Raw genomic sequence first — 21,049 nt, forward strand, 5'->3', positions numbered from 1 at the left:
CAGCTGATGTTTTCTTTAACATTATTAGATATTTTCGTCAAGTAAAACTGTCTGCTTGTTTTGTTCAGTGCTTTATATGAAAGATGAAAAAAGCTTTTCTCGGAAGCGGCGGCACATTCAAAATTGTAATTTTAACAGAAAACTGCCTCACCTGAAAATGTTGTGAAATCGACGCAGTTGCTGGTATACCAAATGACTTTTATTGTTATTATTAATGATCTTTAACATTACTGTATCGGTCGTCCTTGTTGCCACGTGGCTTTTAATTATTTATAATAATTATTGTTTTATCTATATTTTGTGTGTTAGAAGTGATTTCAATTACACATGAATTCGTGTTTCACCGCACATGTTTAACAGCAAAATTGCCGCAACTTTGGACTTAGAAACCTAACCTCGAAGATGCCTTATAATTAAGGCGAAACGTAGGTTTTTAATCTCATATACATAAAAACCTTTGCCCCATACGTAGCTTGATTTCTTGCTTTTAACATAATTAATTATTCTCAATTTAAAAAAAAAATAACAGAATTATCACGAAGTTTAACAGATGTTTTCTTTAACATTATAAGATCTTTTCGTTAAGTAAAACTGTCTGTTTCGTTCAGTGCTATTTTATGGAAGATAGAAAAAACTTTTTTTGAAAGCGGCGGCACATTCAAATTCGCTTTAATTTGTGGAATTTTGAAGAACCTTCAGTCCCTTGAGTCCCCTCCCTCACTAGCCACTAGCCTGAGCGCTGTGCTTTCCTAAAAACCACCCCAATTAGGTAAGAAGTTTGCAAACATGTAATAGAAAAATAAAGACAAAGGTTCCAAAAATCCTCTCAAAACATTTTATAACTTATATATTTTATTTCCTAATTTCCTATTTTCTTAAGAACATTTTCAATCTGACTTCATGCGCGCAAATACCCCTAAAATAGGTACCATAGCCATTTACTGTACGCCTATAAGTGACATCAATCTTATACAATTATTGTATTCAAATATCCATAGAACAAAATCATTATTTATGACTTAAATTCGAAGAAAGGTAAATATTTCCCACAAAGAGCTAAGTTTTTGACGTTTTCCTCATAGAAGAGTTTATCTCGCTCGGCAAGGGTAAAACCTTTAATCCGTTCGTCAATAAATTAGATAGACATTAAGGAACAACTTGAAATGGCCAATGTGTATTCTAAAAGCTCTGAACTGTGGAATAAGCATTCAATCCAGTAACCACTGGAAGTGTTAAGACTCCATTTACACTAAGTCTGATTCCATTATCCGCGCCCCTTCACGATTCTTAACCCTTGCACGCCGTCTTAAAGGGAACCCTCGCTGATGAGAGTCCGACACCAGCATTCCGCTTTTCTCTTAAGAATCCTTGTTATAAATGAAAGATTAAATGACTACGTCTGTCTGCTTGTTCGTTTTCGGTGCTAATTGAATTTTAACTCCTTTCACAAATAGTCTTTACTTGCCCTTGCATTATTATTATTTGGCACAATAAAATACAGAAGGGAAATGAATAACCACCATTTTAAAACTTAGTAATTATTTATATTATGGAATTTAGTGGCAACTGAAAAATACCGACAATAAAAGTATGACAAATATAAATTATTGTTTAGTCTGTTTCTGTTACAAAATTAACGTCAAATAACCAGAAAAATCAATTTCTTATAACAAATATTTGCTAAAAACTTTGCTTCTAAATATCTCCATTCAATAACAGCAAAGAATAGACCAAGAAGCAAATGAAAATAAAAAAACAAATACAACATGTAATTATACAACACGCTACCGAAGTAAAACTTCTTCAAATACACAAACATACCGGTATAGGGGTTAAGGGATTGGTTTAATGGTATATTATTTGTATAGTATGCTTCGCACGGGTGAAATGCTGATAGTAAATATACTATAGGATGTCTTTAAATACAACAATCACAGCTTTTTTGTCATTAGACAATACAAACCGGCCGGTATCGCCGCAACTGCTATGTCCCTGCATTTTAAGTCTGTAATATCTTCGAAAACATTCATTTAAATTACATGCTGTAAAGGGCCATATTGATCTATATTAAATGCACAATGTATTTAAAAGTACTTAATTGGATAAGGATTAATGCTGTATTGCTTAAAATCGCTTCGTAAATAAGCCATTATTTCTCGTAAAAAGTAAAGGATAAAAAATGGTTATTGTGGGTCATCCCTTTTTTGTAAACCTTTTCAAGGTGTACAATACTGTAGTACATTATTTTGATCTATCTCGTACGGTTCAGCCAGCGTTTGCAATGTAAGCGCAAAAAAATGTGTTTATTTACGACATCACATTACAAACCACTAAAATTATCAGTGTTTCTCTACTATATTATGCATGTATTATACATACAAACCTTCCTCTTGAATTACTCTATCTATTTAAAAAAAACGCATTACAATCCGTTGCGTAGTTTTAAAAATCTAAGCATACATAGGGACAGACTGCGGGGGAAATGCGTTGCATGATTTCGTTACATAGCAATTCGCATGAAACGAACTTACCCCACCGTGCGTAAAGAAGTTTCACTACAAAAAGAGCAGAATGAAAGCTTTTAGCTATCACAGCCCCTTTTGTAACACAGAGCCCTGTAATTATTAACAAGGAATATGTACTTACTTGGCTGGTTTGTAAACCAGCTCTACATTGGATAGTATACAAACTGTCTAGTTTGGCGGACGTACTCGGATAATAAGTATTAGCAAGAGCACTCAATTTTATGAATTACATGTGAGTGTTGTCTTCTTCTACCGTAACCTTATAATCTTAATTATTGTATATCTTTTTTATTAATAACAAATGGAAGTAATACGCGAATCAAAAAACAAAAAGTCCAAAAACGTTGAGGCTACTATATGATGTCGACATAATTTCAATCGCATCGTCTTTAAGAAATAACCCTACATTAGTGGTACATTAATTGCGAGAAAATTAACCTTGAATTTGTCCCTTCTCTAGTGGTGCGTTAATTTTGACGCACAGTGTGTTTAGCGGTCATTCAAAGCTAATATGAGGCTCTCACCTACACAGGTGAGTGAAATAATTCCAGGAGAATTGATGACCACAAAGGAACTAATCAAAATATTTATGCTTATTCATTGTTTGTATTGGGCGCAGCGAGTGGCACGGCCACAAAAGAAACAAATTACTCTCCATAACAAATTATAATAATGTTGGACGTTATTTATATGTTTACCAGTACAAGGTGTATACGAGGGTGGATTGATAAGTTTCCGGCCTAACCAAGAGATGACGCCACTGGGCCTACCTTGAGGTGACATTCTATAGTACCATCCTTGGATAGCTTGTAGCTATAGTTTCAGCCCGATCTCCTTGCTAGTGTAGGTTTGACAGCACGCTGAACAAGACGCCTCTGTGGTTTTCGTAAAAATGGAAAAGCAGGAAAATCGTGCTGTCATCAAATACTTTTATTTGAAGGGGTTAACGCCGAAGGAAATTAAAAAAGAGATGGACTCAACACTGGGGACATCCTCCCCGTCATATTCAACCGTTAAGCAGTGGGTTTCCGAGTTTAAAAAGGGTCGTGTGAGCACCTCTGATGGGCCTCGCTCAGGACGCCCCGTTGAGGTCACAACTCCAGATATGATCGAAAAAATTCATCAAATAGTGCTGGGAGACCGCAGATTGAAAGTGCGTGAGATAGCTGAGACCTGTAAGATGTCATATGAACGTGTGCAACATATTTTGCACCAACATTTGCATATGGAAAAGCTCTGTGCAAGATGGGTGCCGCGTTTGCTAACAGTCGACCAAAAATTGATTCGAAAAAACATTTCTACCGCAAATTTGTCATTGTATAAGCGTAATCCAAGCGAATTTTTGCGTCGATTCGTAACCGTTGACGAAACGTGGGTCCACCACTACACTCCTGAAACCAAAGAACAGTCTAAACAGTGGATTGGACCAGGGGAACCAACTCCAAAGAAGGCAAAAACAATTTTTTCGGCGAACAAGGTTATGGCTACTGTTTTTTGGGATGCAAGAGGTATTATATACATTGATTACCTTGCAAAGGGTAATACTATCACTGGTCAATACTACGCAGACTTATTGCAACGTTTGAGCCACGAGGTGAAAATTAAACGACCTCATCTGGCGAAGAAAAAAATCTTGTTTCATCACGATAACGCACCAGCGCACACGTCAATCGTTGCGACGGCTAAAATCAACGATCTAAAGTTTGAATTGATGCCGCACCCTCCTTACTCTCCAGACCTAGCCCCGAGTGACTATTTTCTGTTCCCTAATCTCAAAAAATGGCTTGGCGGTAAGAGATTTGCGGACAATGAAGAAGTAATCGAAGCTGTAAATGGTTATTTTGAGGAGCTTGACGAATCAGTCTATAGAGATGGCATTAATAGACTGGAACACCGCTATGAGAAATGTATCAGCCTTGGAGGAGATTATGTTGAGAAATAAAAAAAAAAAATTTTTAAAAACCTTGTTTTTCTTGGTCAGGCCGGAAACTTATCAATCCACCCTCGTATAATATGTACATATGCATGTTCACGACACAGTTTCGATTCTTATTTGTTTTCCCCCCTGCGTTTTACTCCATTCTAAAAATGCCCGGTGATTAGTCAAGGTGAGGGTCGTTGGCGCCACTGACGGGGGCGTTTTTTTTTTATGACAAATCCATCGAAACTTTGATCTGCATCAGCTGGGTTCAGGCACCCATAAAATATCACAATACTCAAAAAACGCACGCACGCTTCCGTTTACTTATTTAAATGGATGTACATATATATACGTGTGTTCTCATTAGTAGCGTTACACACCAGTTACGTTCAAAAAACACTTTAGGTACGATTAGAAATTTCCTATGAATTCAATAAAACTAAAAAGAATACTTAAACAAAAACAAATTGTAAACTTCTGCTGAGTATAAATATGTTACGTTTTTTGTGGTACAGAAACCGAGCGGCATGGTCTAACGGTTTAAACCAGTCAAGTAATTTTAGATGGAATCGGGATGTTTTTGAAAATTTTTATCGAGGTCTAGAAAAAGCATATTCCTTCCTACAACAAATGATAAGGGTGACGCTCAAAGCTCAAACATACTTTCTTATCTAGACCAAAATATTTGGGTAGGTGGGTAACTTTCAAAAAATTTTTGGAGGTACCAGTTTTTAATCTACCGTAGTCCGCGTAGACCTGAACCCGCGGTCCGCCAGTTTTCGACCGTTGGTTTAGAGGTTTACACTTTAGATCATTGATTATCAGCATTCAAGAGGACACCAATTCGATTTTGGGCCCGTCTGCTCTAGTCCAAGTAAATAGGAAAAAAATTTCGTGTAAAAAACAGCACTATTAAATAGGTACAGTTGGGACGTTCAAAAGTGGCAAACTCAGCAATAAAACTGTTACATGTATTTTTTTCATTCAACTTACTAACTCGACTAGAGCGGTTGCTGGCAGAACGCCTACTTTTACTCACGACAGATGTTGTAAGGAATATCGTAAACATAGAAAAGAGATGTCAGGTAAGAATTGCAGCGGACACTAATAGAGAAAAAGGGAGTAACATTACACTGATTGATGTGTAACAGAAAGAGATGCAGATAAGCAAAATTTGAGCATGTCGTCAGCATCGGACAGAAAGTTTAACATTCTCAGAAATTTAGGAAAGCAAAGACACTTGTTTAAAGATATAATTCCAACCAGGCATTTATAAAGTCTGATCTTTTACTTACTTAACCAACCTCTAACCGCTGCACTTACTGTTATTCGGTTATCTCTTTTCACTTTACGTATGTACTACTCTTGAAGCATTTTCTAACTTAACAGGGGCATGTTTAAAACGCAGCAAATGCTAATAGTCCCAAGTGGAAACAAGAAAGAAGATACGTCCATTCTCACAGATAATTTATTACAGTCTACCAATTTTGATCGATTCAACTAAACAGGTCTAATCGAAAAAAGAAAAAAGTTTTCTTTCTAATGAAAACACTGCTGAATATGGGTCTAAATGAAATTTATAAGAAAAAAGGATCAGTATTTTACAAACGAACCTGTTTAGCTGAAAGTGTTACTGATAATAACATTACTTTTTACACATCCAGCAATCCACAGCATTTATTTTACGTCAGATAATTCATCAACTGAAAACAATTTTTTATTTTATTTACAATATGCCTGCTAGCACAAAAAGACCGATGAAGCTTAATGTACAATTCCATTTCATAATATATTAAAAATAGTTCCCGCTGAACACTGCGCTTATTATTTCCATTTAATACTTGCCTCTAAACTAAAAACGTAAGGGTATGGGTAAACATTTTCATCCAGCTGGTGTATTAGAAAACAAAAATAAGATCTTTAATTTAAAAAACGCTTATCAATTAAATAGGGATTGGTTTTATGGCCCTTGCATCTGTTATTATCAAACCGGCAAATAACCCGTTTTATTAGGTATACATATTAATATTCTTGCATCATCGTTCTATTTATATAAGCAACGTTTCTTCTAATCGAAGATCTGAATTTAATTACGATATAGCCATTACGTGTATTAGAATCAAACGACTCATAATAAGCGCTAATTAAATACTTAGATATAACTTCTATCTAGCTCAATCTCATACAAACTAAAATTTTGTGGATTTATATTAGGGGCTCGATGTCAGCGTTGAATATCCCACCCTTTTTTTTTTGAAAATATATAAGTAAAACTAATAATGTAGCATCTCAGGCACGGAGGGCTAGTTAGAGACGTATTAGCAGCAGGTAAGAGGGGTAGAGAAAAATTACTGGCGCAGATAGTTACAGATGTTTTACGAATTTTCGAGAAATGGGAAGATTGGCTCAAGATAAGGTGGAGGTGTTTATCCAGCCAATTTTCGAGCTGAAAGACTTATGATGATGACGATTCAATAACTTAAAAGTTTGTCCTAACATAATTGTTAAGACTTGTGTATATTTTTTAGTAGGTTATAGTTATTTTAAACTTTTTTATTTCTATAATTTAATTTCATCAAATTCCTTTTCGTAGAACGTAAGTAATAGTGTATTTATATTTAAACTTTCTAACAGTATATTTACCAAAAGTTGTATGTATAACTATCGTTCAGGTAGTTGGGTTTTGCCAAAAGGTAGTTGCACATTTACCTGAATAAGAGTAGTGACCCTGTTGTCATGGAGATTTGCACCCTCTTTGCTATAGTGTGCACTATTCTCACCCGCATATAAATATGCATGTTCATCCAAAAACAGGCATTCAATATTATTGATTCAATATCAATATTCATTATTCATTCAGCAACATTTTAGCATTCAACATTCATTATTATTTCAACATTCAACATTCAGCATTCAGCATTTCATTATTCAGCAGTTATCATTAACATTTTATTTTATTCAAGCAACTTTTAATTTTCATTTAGTAATCTTGTACAGTTTTGTATTTATTTAGTTTTAAGATTGTAAATATAGTTTTTTACTGTTGCGTCCGAAATTTTAATGAACTACGAAAACAAATAAGTGTTCGGTGCCATTTTGCTACCCGCAATTTACCAACAGCACCGTTTAAGTCAAAACAATAATGTTATTGTAAAACATCATGCAATTATACACAAATTCTTTGCCATTTAATTGGTATCTATGGTAAATTATTATTAATAATGTAAACTGATTTTCATAAACAAATTACAATCAAATATTTCATTCTAGTAAACATATATCGGAAGCTGAAATCATTATGTATGTACATGTTACGTAAACGTTAAAAATTACAATTTTTAAATATAAAACTATAATTTTTTAGTAATTAACGAAACAATAATTATGGCGTAGTCCACGTTCCGTATAGAAGTAATTTTCACGCTTTCCGAGATTTTTTTAATTAAACTTTCATTACCGCAGCCGTTATTTTTCATAATGGTGTGGTGTAAAATAAGTGCTTGTTCCCAATAAGTCCTTAAAATGACGCCTTCAACAGCCGTTGGCGGATAAAATGCGTTTCGTGCCTTTGTCGCGCCCAGTTTCCGCAAAGGGTTGTTGAATATTGCAAGGGTAGGTAAATGCTGCCGTTATTTAAACTCAACATCGTCGGTCGAAACGACCATCGCCGTCGTATATACCGTATTTTCGCGTCCGTCGCGACGTCGACTGCGGCGCCGACAAAGTAAATCGTTAACAAGAGAAACGTACAAAGTCGGGGGCGGCGGCACATTACGACTCGTCGTCTTTTCAAATTTTATTTGAATTGCGGCCCGTTTGTCGGCTTGAACGGCCGTTTTGCATTATGCAGCAGGCTATTGCGAGCGGGCGTTGAAATCGAGCGAGGCACAAGGCACTTCGCACCTCCCGTAAACCTGTCGTAACGACGACGCTTCGCGTCACCACCACCAGCTCATTTCTTCCACACCGAAAGCATTTCCCGGTTTAAATAATAAATAGGACGCTCTGCTATACTCGAATGTTCGGCCAAAAGACGGAAAGCTGATTAAAAGAGATAGGGGCCATATCACTTTGTTATATTTTTGTCTGATAATTATTACAACTGCCTACATTTCAATTTTGTTTTCGTCTAATTTTCGATATTTATGCTATCGTTGGTATTTAAGAATTAAACATGTGAGACAATGAAAGTAGTTTTAGAATAAGTACAGTGGAATTCGTTTATTATGACTCCGCCTATATTGACCAACCGCTTAATATGAAGTAATTTCAGTATTAAGTTTGATTTTTCATATTAAATTCTCTATAGGAAAGTGTGGATATAATGACTCCGTTTAAAATGACATCGTTTATTATGACTGATTCTCAAGAAATCATATCCGGCTATAGTGACCCAAATGATTAATAATAACATTTTCGCTCATTTTTCTGACCCTTCTTGTGTATATTGATATTACAATTCATCGTTCTTTTTCTTTTTCTGTTAATAAATATATACAATTTGTAGTTTTCTCTCTATTAAACTAAATAGCTAACCAACATAAGAAGTTGTTCATTTTCTAAGACAGGGTTAAATTGAAACCAAAATACTAACCAAGGGAGAACTTTTATCAAGAGATAATTATCGGCATTTCTATTACATTAGAAACATCACGATCCTAGAATGTTTATCGAGTGGCATGATCTAGCGGAGTAGATCATTGCTTAGAATTCCCCTGATCCATATTTTTCCTTAAGTCATTTAGACAAATGCTGAAGCTGAAATACTCAACAGACAATCTTCCACTTATTTTATGTTTTCAACTCGTTTATCTCATCTAGCTTTCCCCAAGCATCGTCCACTCATTCTCATGACACTCCAAAGGCGGCTAAAAAGTGCCCTCCACGGTACACCCTTCAATTTTGCAATTATTATCAACATTCGTAACAGGTGACAGTAAAACACATAAAGATTTTAGTTTTTTCCGAAAATGTCAACTCAGATTTGCCCTAAAGAAATGAACTGGAAAGCTCACGAAAACGTCAACACAAAATAAAACCCACAGTGAAACGACTCAAACCCACAAGATAAATTATTTCATTTAAACATTCATTCATATAAAATCGTCCCTTTTTAGGGCTTCCAAATGTCTGTCTGACTATATATTTCGGAGAGCTTGGTATTAAAATGGTAAGTGTATTTTCAAATAAACCCACAGCTTCTATTCCACATGTGTGTTCATTACAATTAGTTAAGTAGAAGCTGAGGCTGAGATAAAACATAGACTTGCAAAAAAACTGGCTCGCATACAATTATCGTTTTTAGTCAAATTTTATACCATTAAAAAGAAACTTAAAAGTAAAAAGACGTTTTCCACATTTTCGTTACTTCATCAGCCCAATGTTGACAGTTCTGGATATTGTCCATCTTTCAGATCCCGCTTCCTTTTTAGTGCTTTCTATGTTGTTCAAAAGCTCTCGTTTTCGACCTAGTCTCCTCTCCGTAATAAAATTTTCGAATCATATACCATATTTTTTAAAATTTGTACAACATTTCGTCATCTAAGAGTACCCATGCGCTTTATTATAAAATTCTCAACGTGATCACTTAACAACTCACTGTGGACTTTCCAGACTCAGGAAATACTCATACAAAACTGAGCTACTGAACGATATCGGATCCTAAACATTGCCTCAAGAAATTACTTTGTATCGCCTTCACTTGTAGCTAGGATAGATTATTTGTGATACTTTTTAAACAAACCCTGTATACAAGCACACTTTATATTAACGCATGGCATAAACATCACCAGTCAGTCAGACTGCAGACTTCAAAGAGAGATACGTTGAGTCTTCGTTACCCCTTTCTTTGAAATACAAGAGCGCTTTATAATGAATTCAAAGAAGAGAAAATTGAACGACTAAATTTTCATGCATTTAAATGATTCGTAATTCCTATATATTTATGTATGTACATATGTATATATGCTGACATGATTCGGCTTAAAAATTCCCATCATGTTCGTTTGTAAACGAATTGGAAACAAGTGTGATATTGAATAGGGAAAATACAATTCACATTTTTTAGAATCATGTAGGTATTCCTATATATATACATGTAAAATACAACAAGGAAGATTACACACAATTAATTCAGACAAAACAATTTTATTTAAACGTAAGAATTGCCAAAAAATTATCAATTAATTATTAATTATCATCTAATAAAATTGAAATACAATCTTAAACGAGGTGCTTCGGGCAATTCTGAAGGGATCGTGGATAGAAAAGGTTAGTAACGATAAAATACCAGTAAACTGTATATTTATATCCTGGATGGAAGAATACCTTTTAAAACCCGGAGATTCCATTATGTAATAAATGCATTAGAAGAAAGCATTTTCGTGCTAAAGTAAATTTTTGTTACCGATAAATGAATTCTTATACCCATAAACTTGAAGTCAACGTACTTTTATGAAATTATCAATTACTCATAAAAATACTTTCAATAAAAAAGTTTCGAAATTAATTTAAAATTAGTGTAATCGATTTTTACAAAAGCTACATATGAACTGTCGTTCGTTTAGTTTGCTGTTCTGCCTATTACGAAACCTGCTTCGTTTCCGCGGCATCGCATCGCATCGTAGCGTCTCCGTCTGTCTCCGTTACCGTCCCGGCGACAGCGTCGACATTTGCTATTTTCCAACGTTTTCCCTTAATGAGTTTTTCATGGCTTTGCCGTCCTTCGTCGAGACGGCAATATTGTATTCGTAGTCGAAGAGAAACGAACTCGAGCTTCTCTTCGTCGCGTATATCTCTCTCTATATGTACATACAAACATACATATATGTATCTTTGTATAATATAGCAGTTTAAAGAAACGCCACTGCAGCCATATTGAAATCGCACGGTCACATTATTGATATTCCACTTCGAGTCTGGTTTCTTGTTCATTTCCCCTTCTCCCTTTCCCAATCTCTCCCGTCTTTCTCTCCTCTATTGTCTCTCTCATACACTTCTTACCACCCACTGCCCCTTTTCTAATGCTGCCACCCATTACAGTCTTGAATACAGGTATACCGATGAAATATAAGGTATGAGAAATTTCTTACCCCGATTTTCCTATTCCTCAAGCATTTCACTTCTACGAAGTGACGTAAATCCTTTGAGAAGTACTCGTAAAATAAGGGTGCAAGTAACGAAGTAATTCTGAGGAATATCCCCACCAATCACTAAAAGTCGCTATTCGTAATCATGTAACCAAATGTTGATTTCATACCTGTACATTGTACAAATAGATAGATACCACAAAATTTTATACTTTTTCAGTCAGTCCATTTTATAGGTCACAAAAATGGAGTGAAGTTATTACTGTTTCTAATTTTTCTATATGTTACCCAAAAGCCTTCACAAACATTTTAGATGCCACGAACGTACAAGCAAAAGAAAAACTCTTTCCATTACTTTTAGCATCATAAGATTATTATCAGACAAAGAATGAATTCAATAAGGAGAATGTGTTCATTAAAATGGCACACGTTTATGAAAGCGCCAAATAAGCAATTGTAACATTACTCCTTATGCCGATACTTTTTGAATTCATTGGGTCAATCCCAATATAATTCGAACCCATTTCTTGAGTCCAACTTTAAAAGCGTTAAAATTATATAAGTACTACGTATATGCTTCCAGAAATGGCGAGGGATGAAGAAAAGACATTTCCTCGACGAAAATAGAAACGTATCCTTCGAGAAAATGGGTACATAGAGGAACAGGTGGGGAGTAAGGTAGTAGCCGACGTCGTCGTCGTTGGGGAGGTGGTGTTTTCAGGAGGTAGGAGAGTAAATGCAACCAAATCCTGCGCACAAATAACAATCGTAGAAACGTGCACAATCGTACATACAAAAAAGAGCGGTGTTGGGATCCAATGAGGTGCGCGTCGGATTGCGGAGGCGCGCGTCGCGACGCCCTCGGATCCTGCCCCCCGGCTCGCGGCAATAAGATCCACATTCCGAGAAACTCGAGCCGCGCTACTACGACGCAAATACGACAACGACGACGATTCCATTTCCATTGGCCGTCCAAATCCACGAATCGCGCCAATTTCTCTTATTGTCATTGCTCGGGTTGAGAAAGACGAGTGGGCGGACACTAGGCACCACGGCTGTTCCGGACTAGGAGCTCTATTGATCTATTTGCTAGTAATGACGCCAGTTCTAGCTCAACACACCAATTTAATTACGTATTGGATGTCGTCTTATCAAATTCTCACAAAAACACTTTAGGCGTTACGTTACATGAACCACCAGACCTCAACCGAGATTTCTTCGGTCGCTGTCTCTTTCGAATAATTTGGCAACATCTTGTCTCCACTTAAATCAGTACCTACATATCTGCAAAACCATGAAACTCGGAACAGACAGAAAAACTTTCTAATCAAGGCTTCTCTTGTTCTAATGAAATGCTTGGAACACTGTGGCGTAACCAGAAACAATGCAAAACCAAATAATAATAATAATAATAAAATAATATTTGATTTTGCTCGATAAAGTAACAACTCGAAAGTCAAAATCTCTCTTTCGTAGGAAGTACCTAAATTAGATAGGTTTTGTCATAACAAAAATACATTTATTCCGTATTGTTTGGAGAGGTGTATTCTCAAAAATTACTTCACATTTATTGATGAATCGTTATACCATCTATTATTAATCTTCCAAAAATGTTTACACAATATTTATGCTAAAAGTGTTAGATGAAAACAGGAGGGTAAAGTACCTCAAAGTCAACTAACCACCTCCGTGTATGCTAGGCACTTGTCGATAATGTAGAAACATTCATTCAGTAATCATCTGGCTCTCTACTCGCCCAAAAACCCTTTTGGTGATGTAAATCATAACTGTGATAAGTATACCTAATTGAAGTATACTCATATACTGCTATTAAATGAGTCGTTTTTACAGAAATTTACTGTTAAAAATATAACCACTATTTCGTTTATTTGATTACATTTGTTGGGGTGCTACATTACGAACCTATTTTTTACATTTCTTTACAACAAAAGACATATATCACATCAATCGGTTACTAATCCAATTGAAATCGTAACTATAGACGTGGACATGCACGTCTTTCGAAAATGTCCGGCGCCTCCACCAAATTGGTGTTCATTAGTCTATTATAACTACGTAATGATTATTTGAAAAAACTCAAATTAATCCCATTACCTTGTTAATAATTTAATCAAACAGTACACGGAGAAGCCGTAATTTTTATGAAAATGCAAAAATAACAATTTTAGAATATAAATAACCGAATTTGTCGTAGAAATACCTAGCAGAATTTATTAAGTAACTTGTAATAATTTTAATTTTGACGTTTTTTTAAAAATTATTTCAAATTTCTCAATTATTATAATTTAATTTGTAATATCAACTGAAATACCTAGTAAATTTATTTCTGTTGGGATTTTATTTTTACAAATTCGGGTCCAAATTGTAATTTTTATTATTTTCGCTCACGAAGCAATGAGCTGGTTGGATAACTCGTAAATATAGCTTTAATATTAGGCTAAATTTTCCTTTTTCATTTTCTCCGTGTAACAGCCTTGAAATTAAAACAGCTACGATATTATTAAAATAGTTTGTTGCAAAATTAAAGTTAAAATTCGTTACGAGGAAAATTAAAGTACGAATTAATTAGCATACAAGATAATTAGGAACTATACAGTAAATTTCACCTGTATAAGAGTATCTCGTAAAACGAATTTTACGCGGTGAGAAATGACTGAAAACTAAAATTTACTGTAATAGCTAACTCGTCTTATTATGTATATTAGTTGGGTCGTTATTATGTCAGATTGCACACTGTGGGAACACAAAAACCAACTATATACTGCCACTTAATGTCAAATAATTCACTTGCAAGTCGAATAATTAAAAACGTTCGGGTTTAGAACCAATCAAAATAAAAATTATCATCCTACCTTAACGCTGCACACGGTAGAGCACCATCGAACACTTGACACATTGCACTCTGAAATAAAAAACGTAATTTAGTATCAAAAATGGCAACAAGAATTCTATACACTCAGTTTAACAGCACAATTAAATTAATATTAATTTAAACAAAGATACAACTAGAAATAATAATGTACCTACTACTTATGAATTTACTTTCCTATTTTGCTGTTGAAAGTTTTCTTTTAAGTAAAAGATACCTAGTGTTAAAATTATAGGTTGGACATAAACGGTATTGGTACGTATTAAACTCAATGTTTTATATTAATCCACATCTAACTGTCACAATTATATTACTAACAATCTTGTAAAATGTGCTACAGATGGCGTTTACTGCGCCATTTGTAGTATTTTCTAAAACGCACTGTTAAGACAGCAGGTAAAAGTTGGTCTGTGTTCTGTCGGAGCTGCCCGCGACGCGCTGATGAGATCCAAAAAGATCGAAATCGCGATCCGCGTCTGGCAGTTTCGACAGAATACAAGGCCATTTCGAATTATTTTAATCTTTCTTGTAGCAATCATAAAAATACAAAACTATTGTATCTTTACAATTAGAAGAATAGTTGACAATCAACTAATTTTCTTTCAAGTGTCATATACGTATAAATTATCTATCACGTACTAAGCGCTTTCTTTATATTCCTAATTTCAGATAAAGAAGTTAAATTAATATATATTTACGTCATATAAATATACTTTTCACAATATAATTGCAGGACGTAAGTCTATATCCAAGCAAACATCCGCTGCTTGAGAAAAGCTACGTGTTTTATATTTTCTTTGTCGTAAATGGAATCGATCTATCGTCGTGTGTACATTTCCACGTCCTTTGCTGTGCCAGAGCACTTCCGGTTCGTCTCTCGAAAATAAGGACAAACAAGTGAAACGGGTTAACATCCGCTATCCTTCTCCTTGGCCCCGGAAAATCTTCGGACTCTCTTCTTGAGGCACGTGAACGCTTTCAAAGGAGCATTTAAATATTCACGATTTTCTGCGACTTCGACGACGCGACGTCGACGCCGGTCACGACGCCGACGGTCTTCGCGTCGCCTCACTTCGGAGAAAAGGGCGGCGACAATCCGACCGCCTGTATCGACCGTATACAGCTCGTTTGCATAGGTCGCTACTCTGCTCGTTCCTATCTCGGAAACTTCTCCTTTCCTCTTTCTTTATTTCTTTTGACCTTTCTGCCCGATTATTTTCTAAAGGTAAGAAATTATACAAAAGCTCCTGAACCCTTGATCAGGAGCGTCATTACATTTTTTCCGAGCCCTGCTCAGGTTATGTAATATAGAAAAATGGAGCATCCCCCCTCGATCGAACTAGCTCACTTATAGTCCAGCGCACTCTAAGACATAGCTTTCAAAGGTGATGTACCGAAACCTTTTGGTAGCAAGCAGACTGCCAGGCTTACACATATCCGTCTTTTTTTTTATTAAAATTTTACTATCTAATTTTTTAAATTAATGTATTTTTTACAAGCGCAACTATTTACTTTAGTATATTGTGTTTTTCAATAAAATTTACTGATAAGATCTATTTTTTTTAATAATATCTCGCCCACCGCTAGCCGCCTGAGCGCCCGCATGCAAAACAAGTTAAGCAGCCCAAATCTAGGAAAAAAATTCCCTAGGGAAAAAATTGAAAAAGCGCCGAAAAAAAATTTCCCCCAAAAATAGCCCCAGTTAAATAAACCCCCTAGGAAGAACTAAACCTTAAGTATAAGTTTTACTACTATTTAATAAGGAAATACTGCAATTCGCCCGATAATTAACTCACATAATAAATTTGTTGGGATAAAATAAATAAAACAATGACTGTAACATTGTGAGCCCCATTAAAAAAAAAATGAAAATTTACTTACACTATACGTATATAAAGGATTCAACTTATTTTACAACACATGCTCTGGTTTAAAATAATTTTTTAGAGATTTGTGTCAATGGGAATTTTTTTTTCTGGGAAAATTTTTACTGGGGCTTTTTTACCGGGGTTGTTTCTCGGGGAATTCATTCCGTAAATCATACCACTCCTTATTCTTTTTCCTTGACGTGTACAGTGTTGTAAATGGATATGAATAAAATTTGTGCAAAATTGTCGTTTTTTTTTGTTATAGGGGGGTGTTTTTTTTTTAATAGCATACCTAAATATTGTGTTATTGTATTTTGATTAGGACCACGTAAAAATACAATACTTAAAAAATGTATATTTTATAAATAAAAAGGAAAGGTTTAAATCAATTATCAACGTTTGATAGAATTTTACGCTTATTTTGATTGTTCAGTTAAAGCAACTTTAATTTCACAAGTGTCTACACACTTTTTAAATGTAATGTGAACTATTTTTGTTGTTTGCAGTCTTTCAAAGTGTGAGAACTTCTCTTTACAAAATAACATTTATTAGGTGCAATTTTTAAGCAATTTTGCCGAGACTTCGAAACCCTTGAAAGTTTCGGCAAGAGTCGGTCAACTCCACATTCTGTACTTTTTTCTAAAATTCTAAGTATATTTTGCAACTGTAAAAACTACAATGAAGAAAATTTACCGTCCCATTAAACGTGCGACCCGCGTTCGGTGCACGCCTGTACACCCGATTACAGCGAGCCTGTCCCTATACTAAAAACTGTCACATATCCTAATATCCTATTAAAGTTTCCCTTGACCTAATGAAGATATATTTTAATTCACGGCAATTCTCTATGTTATTATGACACCATAATAGTTCATGAAAATATGCGAATTTGAATATCTAATATTTTTATGGTATCGAAAACTCTAGAAAGATCGTGCTTTTTTTTTTTAAGTATTAATACCTCGTCTTTTTCTACTTAATAATTGAATAGGCAGAATAGTAAACAGACCAAGCTTTCGACCAGAAACCACATCGAGTTTTGCAAGTAGATATTTATTGTGGTTGTTTTAGCAATCAGAATAGATACTGGAAAAAGCTCATTTTTATGGATATTAGTTAGTTTTAAATTAATAAGAGGGTACTCCGTCGAGTCGATATTTCGTCTCGACCAACATCGCGGAATGGTTCTGAAGATGCCCTATATGTTATCGAGGACAAAACTTCAGCAACTAACAGATTGACAGAATTTTAGTTGCCATTTCGTCCTCAAAACCACTGTTTAATTGTAAAAAATCATACTATGCAAGGGTGGTTTTTATATATGTGAAATCTAACCTAACCTAACCCAGTCCAACCACATGTGCTTTCACATAAATCCTAATTTGTTTATGAAAATTTGCTGATATAATACAGACAACATAAAATTTATTTACAAAACTTATATACAATATACGAAAACATAGTATTCTTCCACCTAAAAAAAACACTGTGTTGGCGAAATAATTATTGTGGATTTACCATAAATAAAAGTTTTGTAACTAAGCATTCTCTTGTTTGTCATCTTATTATACATTTACAAGAAATTAACGCCTCTTCGATTCGATTGCTGATAAATACAAATTAAAACATATAAAAAACAATGATATGTGTACGTAACTTACATATTTAAGCAAAATTCATCCATGGAATGATAATAAAAACAAAACAAGAGTTATTCCAAATTCACCACAACAATTTTAAGAATACAAGACTATCATGCGTTAAGAATGCTCACAAGGGTATGTGAGCGAAACACGTGTCCGCGATTTTAAAATTTTTGTGGTGAATTTGGGTTATGTCTTCCTGTTTTTATTAATTTCATCACCACAGTCTCTTTTTGTATTACGTCCACGACCCTTTCCAAATATGTTAACCGTCCACGTTTATTAATATATAACTAAAATATTACCTGTTCAATTAATCCAAAATAACAAAATAAAACACCACAATTAATGCTTTTAACAAATCGCAGAGATATTTGCCTATGCCATAGAACTGCATCTTTCGCAATCGGTAGATTTTGTCTCAGATCAGTAGAACACTTGAATACAGCAAAAGATTGATCCACTCTATATCTCTTATCTATGGCAGTTGGCAGAAGATGAAAAAGAAGAATTAACCTAGATTGAGAATTTGATTTTATTATTTTAGGTTTTAAATAATAAAGAGAAATATCCAAAGTTTAAAATGTCCTATAATTCGAATTCGGTTAATATATCAGTCGAGGCTCCAATCGAAAATCAGATTCAAGAAATAACTTATGATGGAACAGAAATATACCAACCGTAAGATCATTGTAACCTAAACTTTAATTAAAACTATAGGAGCCCTGTTTTCAGACCTCTTACTCTTTCGGAGAGCCTTGCAAAATTTGCTCAAAAGATTGACTTCAGTAAATCAAATGAACTAGATATTAAAAAAGACACTGATGAGGCATTTGAGGATAACAAAAGTGATTCTGATAGCAAAGATGCATTTCAGTCAAGCCTTTGGCCATGGGATTCTGTAAGAAGCAAACTTAGAAGTGCTTTGCAGGAGGTCTGTGTTTTAGCAGATGTTCTTGCAATTGCCAAAGAAAAGAGATATCTGGTGCTAGATCCAGTACAACAAGAGGCTGTAGAAACAAAACCAATGGTTCAAATATATGCTCGTAAAAAAGCACTTGCTGGTGCTGCAAATGTCCTTTTAACAGGTAATTACCTTTAGTTTCATTCAAATATATATAAATATTGTAACAACATTAAAATTTTAGGTGCAGAGAGACTTAAAACTTCTCAAAATGAAATTCTGCGTAACAGACAAACTCCAGACTTCCACATAGAGCTATTACGATTGAGACAAAATTGGAGATTAAAAAAAGTTTCAAACTCAATTATTGGAGATCTTAGTTATCGTACTGCTGGTTCAAAATTCTTTCAAAGTGGAATGTTTGAAGTAACAAAAGCAGAGGAAGAAGAGAAAACAAGCAGCCCACCAAGTAGTCCGGCCCCTGGAATAGCTCAAGTATCCAAAAGCAACAGCTCACTTAGAGTTACTGTACCTTCAGAGCTACAAGGTGTTGCTTATATTGAAGTATTATGTCAAAAAGGTATGCAAACATCTTAATTTTATTTAAAACAACTTAACTTGTTTTGAAATTATGTGTTATATTATACTGTTATATGAATGATTATGCTAATCCTAATAAGCATTCACAATTTCAGACCAAGAAGATTTATGTAGTGTAAACTTAAATCTTTTGGGCTCTGGACCTCCAACAGCAAATCCAGAAGTACATTGGCAGCAAAAATTAGAAGCTGCCCAAAATGTACTTTTTTGTAAAGAACTTTTCAATCAGCTTGCAAAAGAGGCTGTGCAGTTACAAGCTCCTATACCACATATGGTTGTTGGTAATCAGATAATGGCAACAGTAAGTTACAAAATACAAACTGTGTTATAGTTGCATTTATATTATATTTTTATACAAGATAACGTTTTTTTTTTTCTCAAAAATAGTAACTTCTTACTAGCAGTAAAACGTTTTATAATTTTTATCATTATTTCTTATTGTATAAGCTAAGTTTACATTTTATTATCTTAGGTATTGCCCGGAATTCAATTAGTAATTGGTCTCTGCCATTCTGCGACAGCTGATAAAAAAAATCAACAAACTGCTCCAGCACCTTCTAAAAGTGATCACGACCATGTATTAGAACATTCACTACATCAATTGTTACGTGAAGTTCATCATAAAAATACACATCACCCATTTCCTCACCCATCTTCTGCGCCCCTCGGGCCTTCTAAAAAGCGATACCTTGCCGGTAAAAAACTACTTTATTTTTCAGAATTTATTTCAACCTTTCCTAAGAATAGCACTTTTAGTAACTCTTTTTGTCGTAGGTCCAATGGCTGCAGATCGTCACGAGCTTCTCGAAATGACTCATACTGAAACACTTCTTGAGCAGATCATCAAACAGGCTCAACATTTCTTTATGCGTATGCGTACAGAATATGTACTGGATACAATTGCAAAAGAAGTTAAAGATCCGTTAATCAGTTCCCATTGGAATACATTAAACAGCCCTACACAGTCTTGTGTCAAAATTAATATATCAACCCATGGCTACGATGCCGTTTGTCGTACCCCTCTAGTAATTCATGTTGGCGAAAAGAGCCTGAAATGTATATGTCGAGACGGCAAAGTTATGCACATGAGTTATGAGCCCCAAGAACTGCGGGATCTTATTTTTTGCCACATAAATCAGCATCAAATTTTGGCTGTACAAGCTTTGGCTAAAACCATGGGGTGGCAATTTCTGGGCAACTCTAACCATTTAGGATTAGGATCAGTAGAACCTTTAGGTAACGCTAGTTCTTGTTTACTGGGATCGCCAAATGGAGACAGGGTAATTGCCGTAAGATGTGAACCCCAGTCTGGTGTGCAAGTTTCAGTCGCTCATTCACCAAGAACGGATTTCTTTCCAAGTCGATTAGTTACTGAAAGAAAGTGGGAACACTTAGGGGGACAATTCCGTGACGTAAGATTAGAAAAAATGGAGGGGCGAAATTTTTTGCATAAAATGGAACTTTTAATGGCTAGTCTTACTAGCAATTCTTAAGCTTGATAAGGTGTAATTATGATTTTATTAGATCTATTAGCACATGTATTCCCTAGTAACTTAATTTATAAAACTACAATTGATCTCTAATAAAAGTATCATTTCTTTTTCTATTAA

General features: G+C 34.8%; 1 protein-coding gene across 1 annotated transcript; it reads left to right on the forward strand.

Moving 5' to 3' along the window:
* Window positions 1–18,433: 18,433 nt before the first annotated feature.
* Window positions 18,434–21,033, forward strand: LOC108738002 (mediator of RNA polymerase II transcription subunit 17). The gene is made up of 6 exons (XM_018471212.2): window positions 18,434–18,616; window positions 18,671–19,023; window positions 19,084–19,419; window positions 19,535–19,740; window positions 19,912–20,134; window positions 20,214–21,033. Exons 1-6 carry the CDS (start codon window positions 18,519–18,521, stop codon window positions 20,930–20,932), a joined length of 1,935 nt encoding a protein of 644 aa, XP_018326714.1. The 5' UTR covers window positions 18,434–18,518; the 3' UTR covers window positions 20,933–21,033.
* Window positions 21,034–21,049: the final 16 nt, after the last annotated feature.

The sequence above is a fragment of the Agrilus planipennis genome, unplaced genomic scaffold (genome assembly GCF_000699045.2).
Source record: "Agrilus planipennis isolate EAB-ADULT unplaced genomic scaffold, Apla_2.0 scaffold109, whole genome shotgun sequence".
Lineage (NCBI taxonomy): Eukaryota > Metazoa > Arthropoda > Insecta > Coleoptera > Buprestidae > Agrilus > Agrilus planipennis.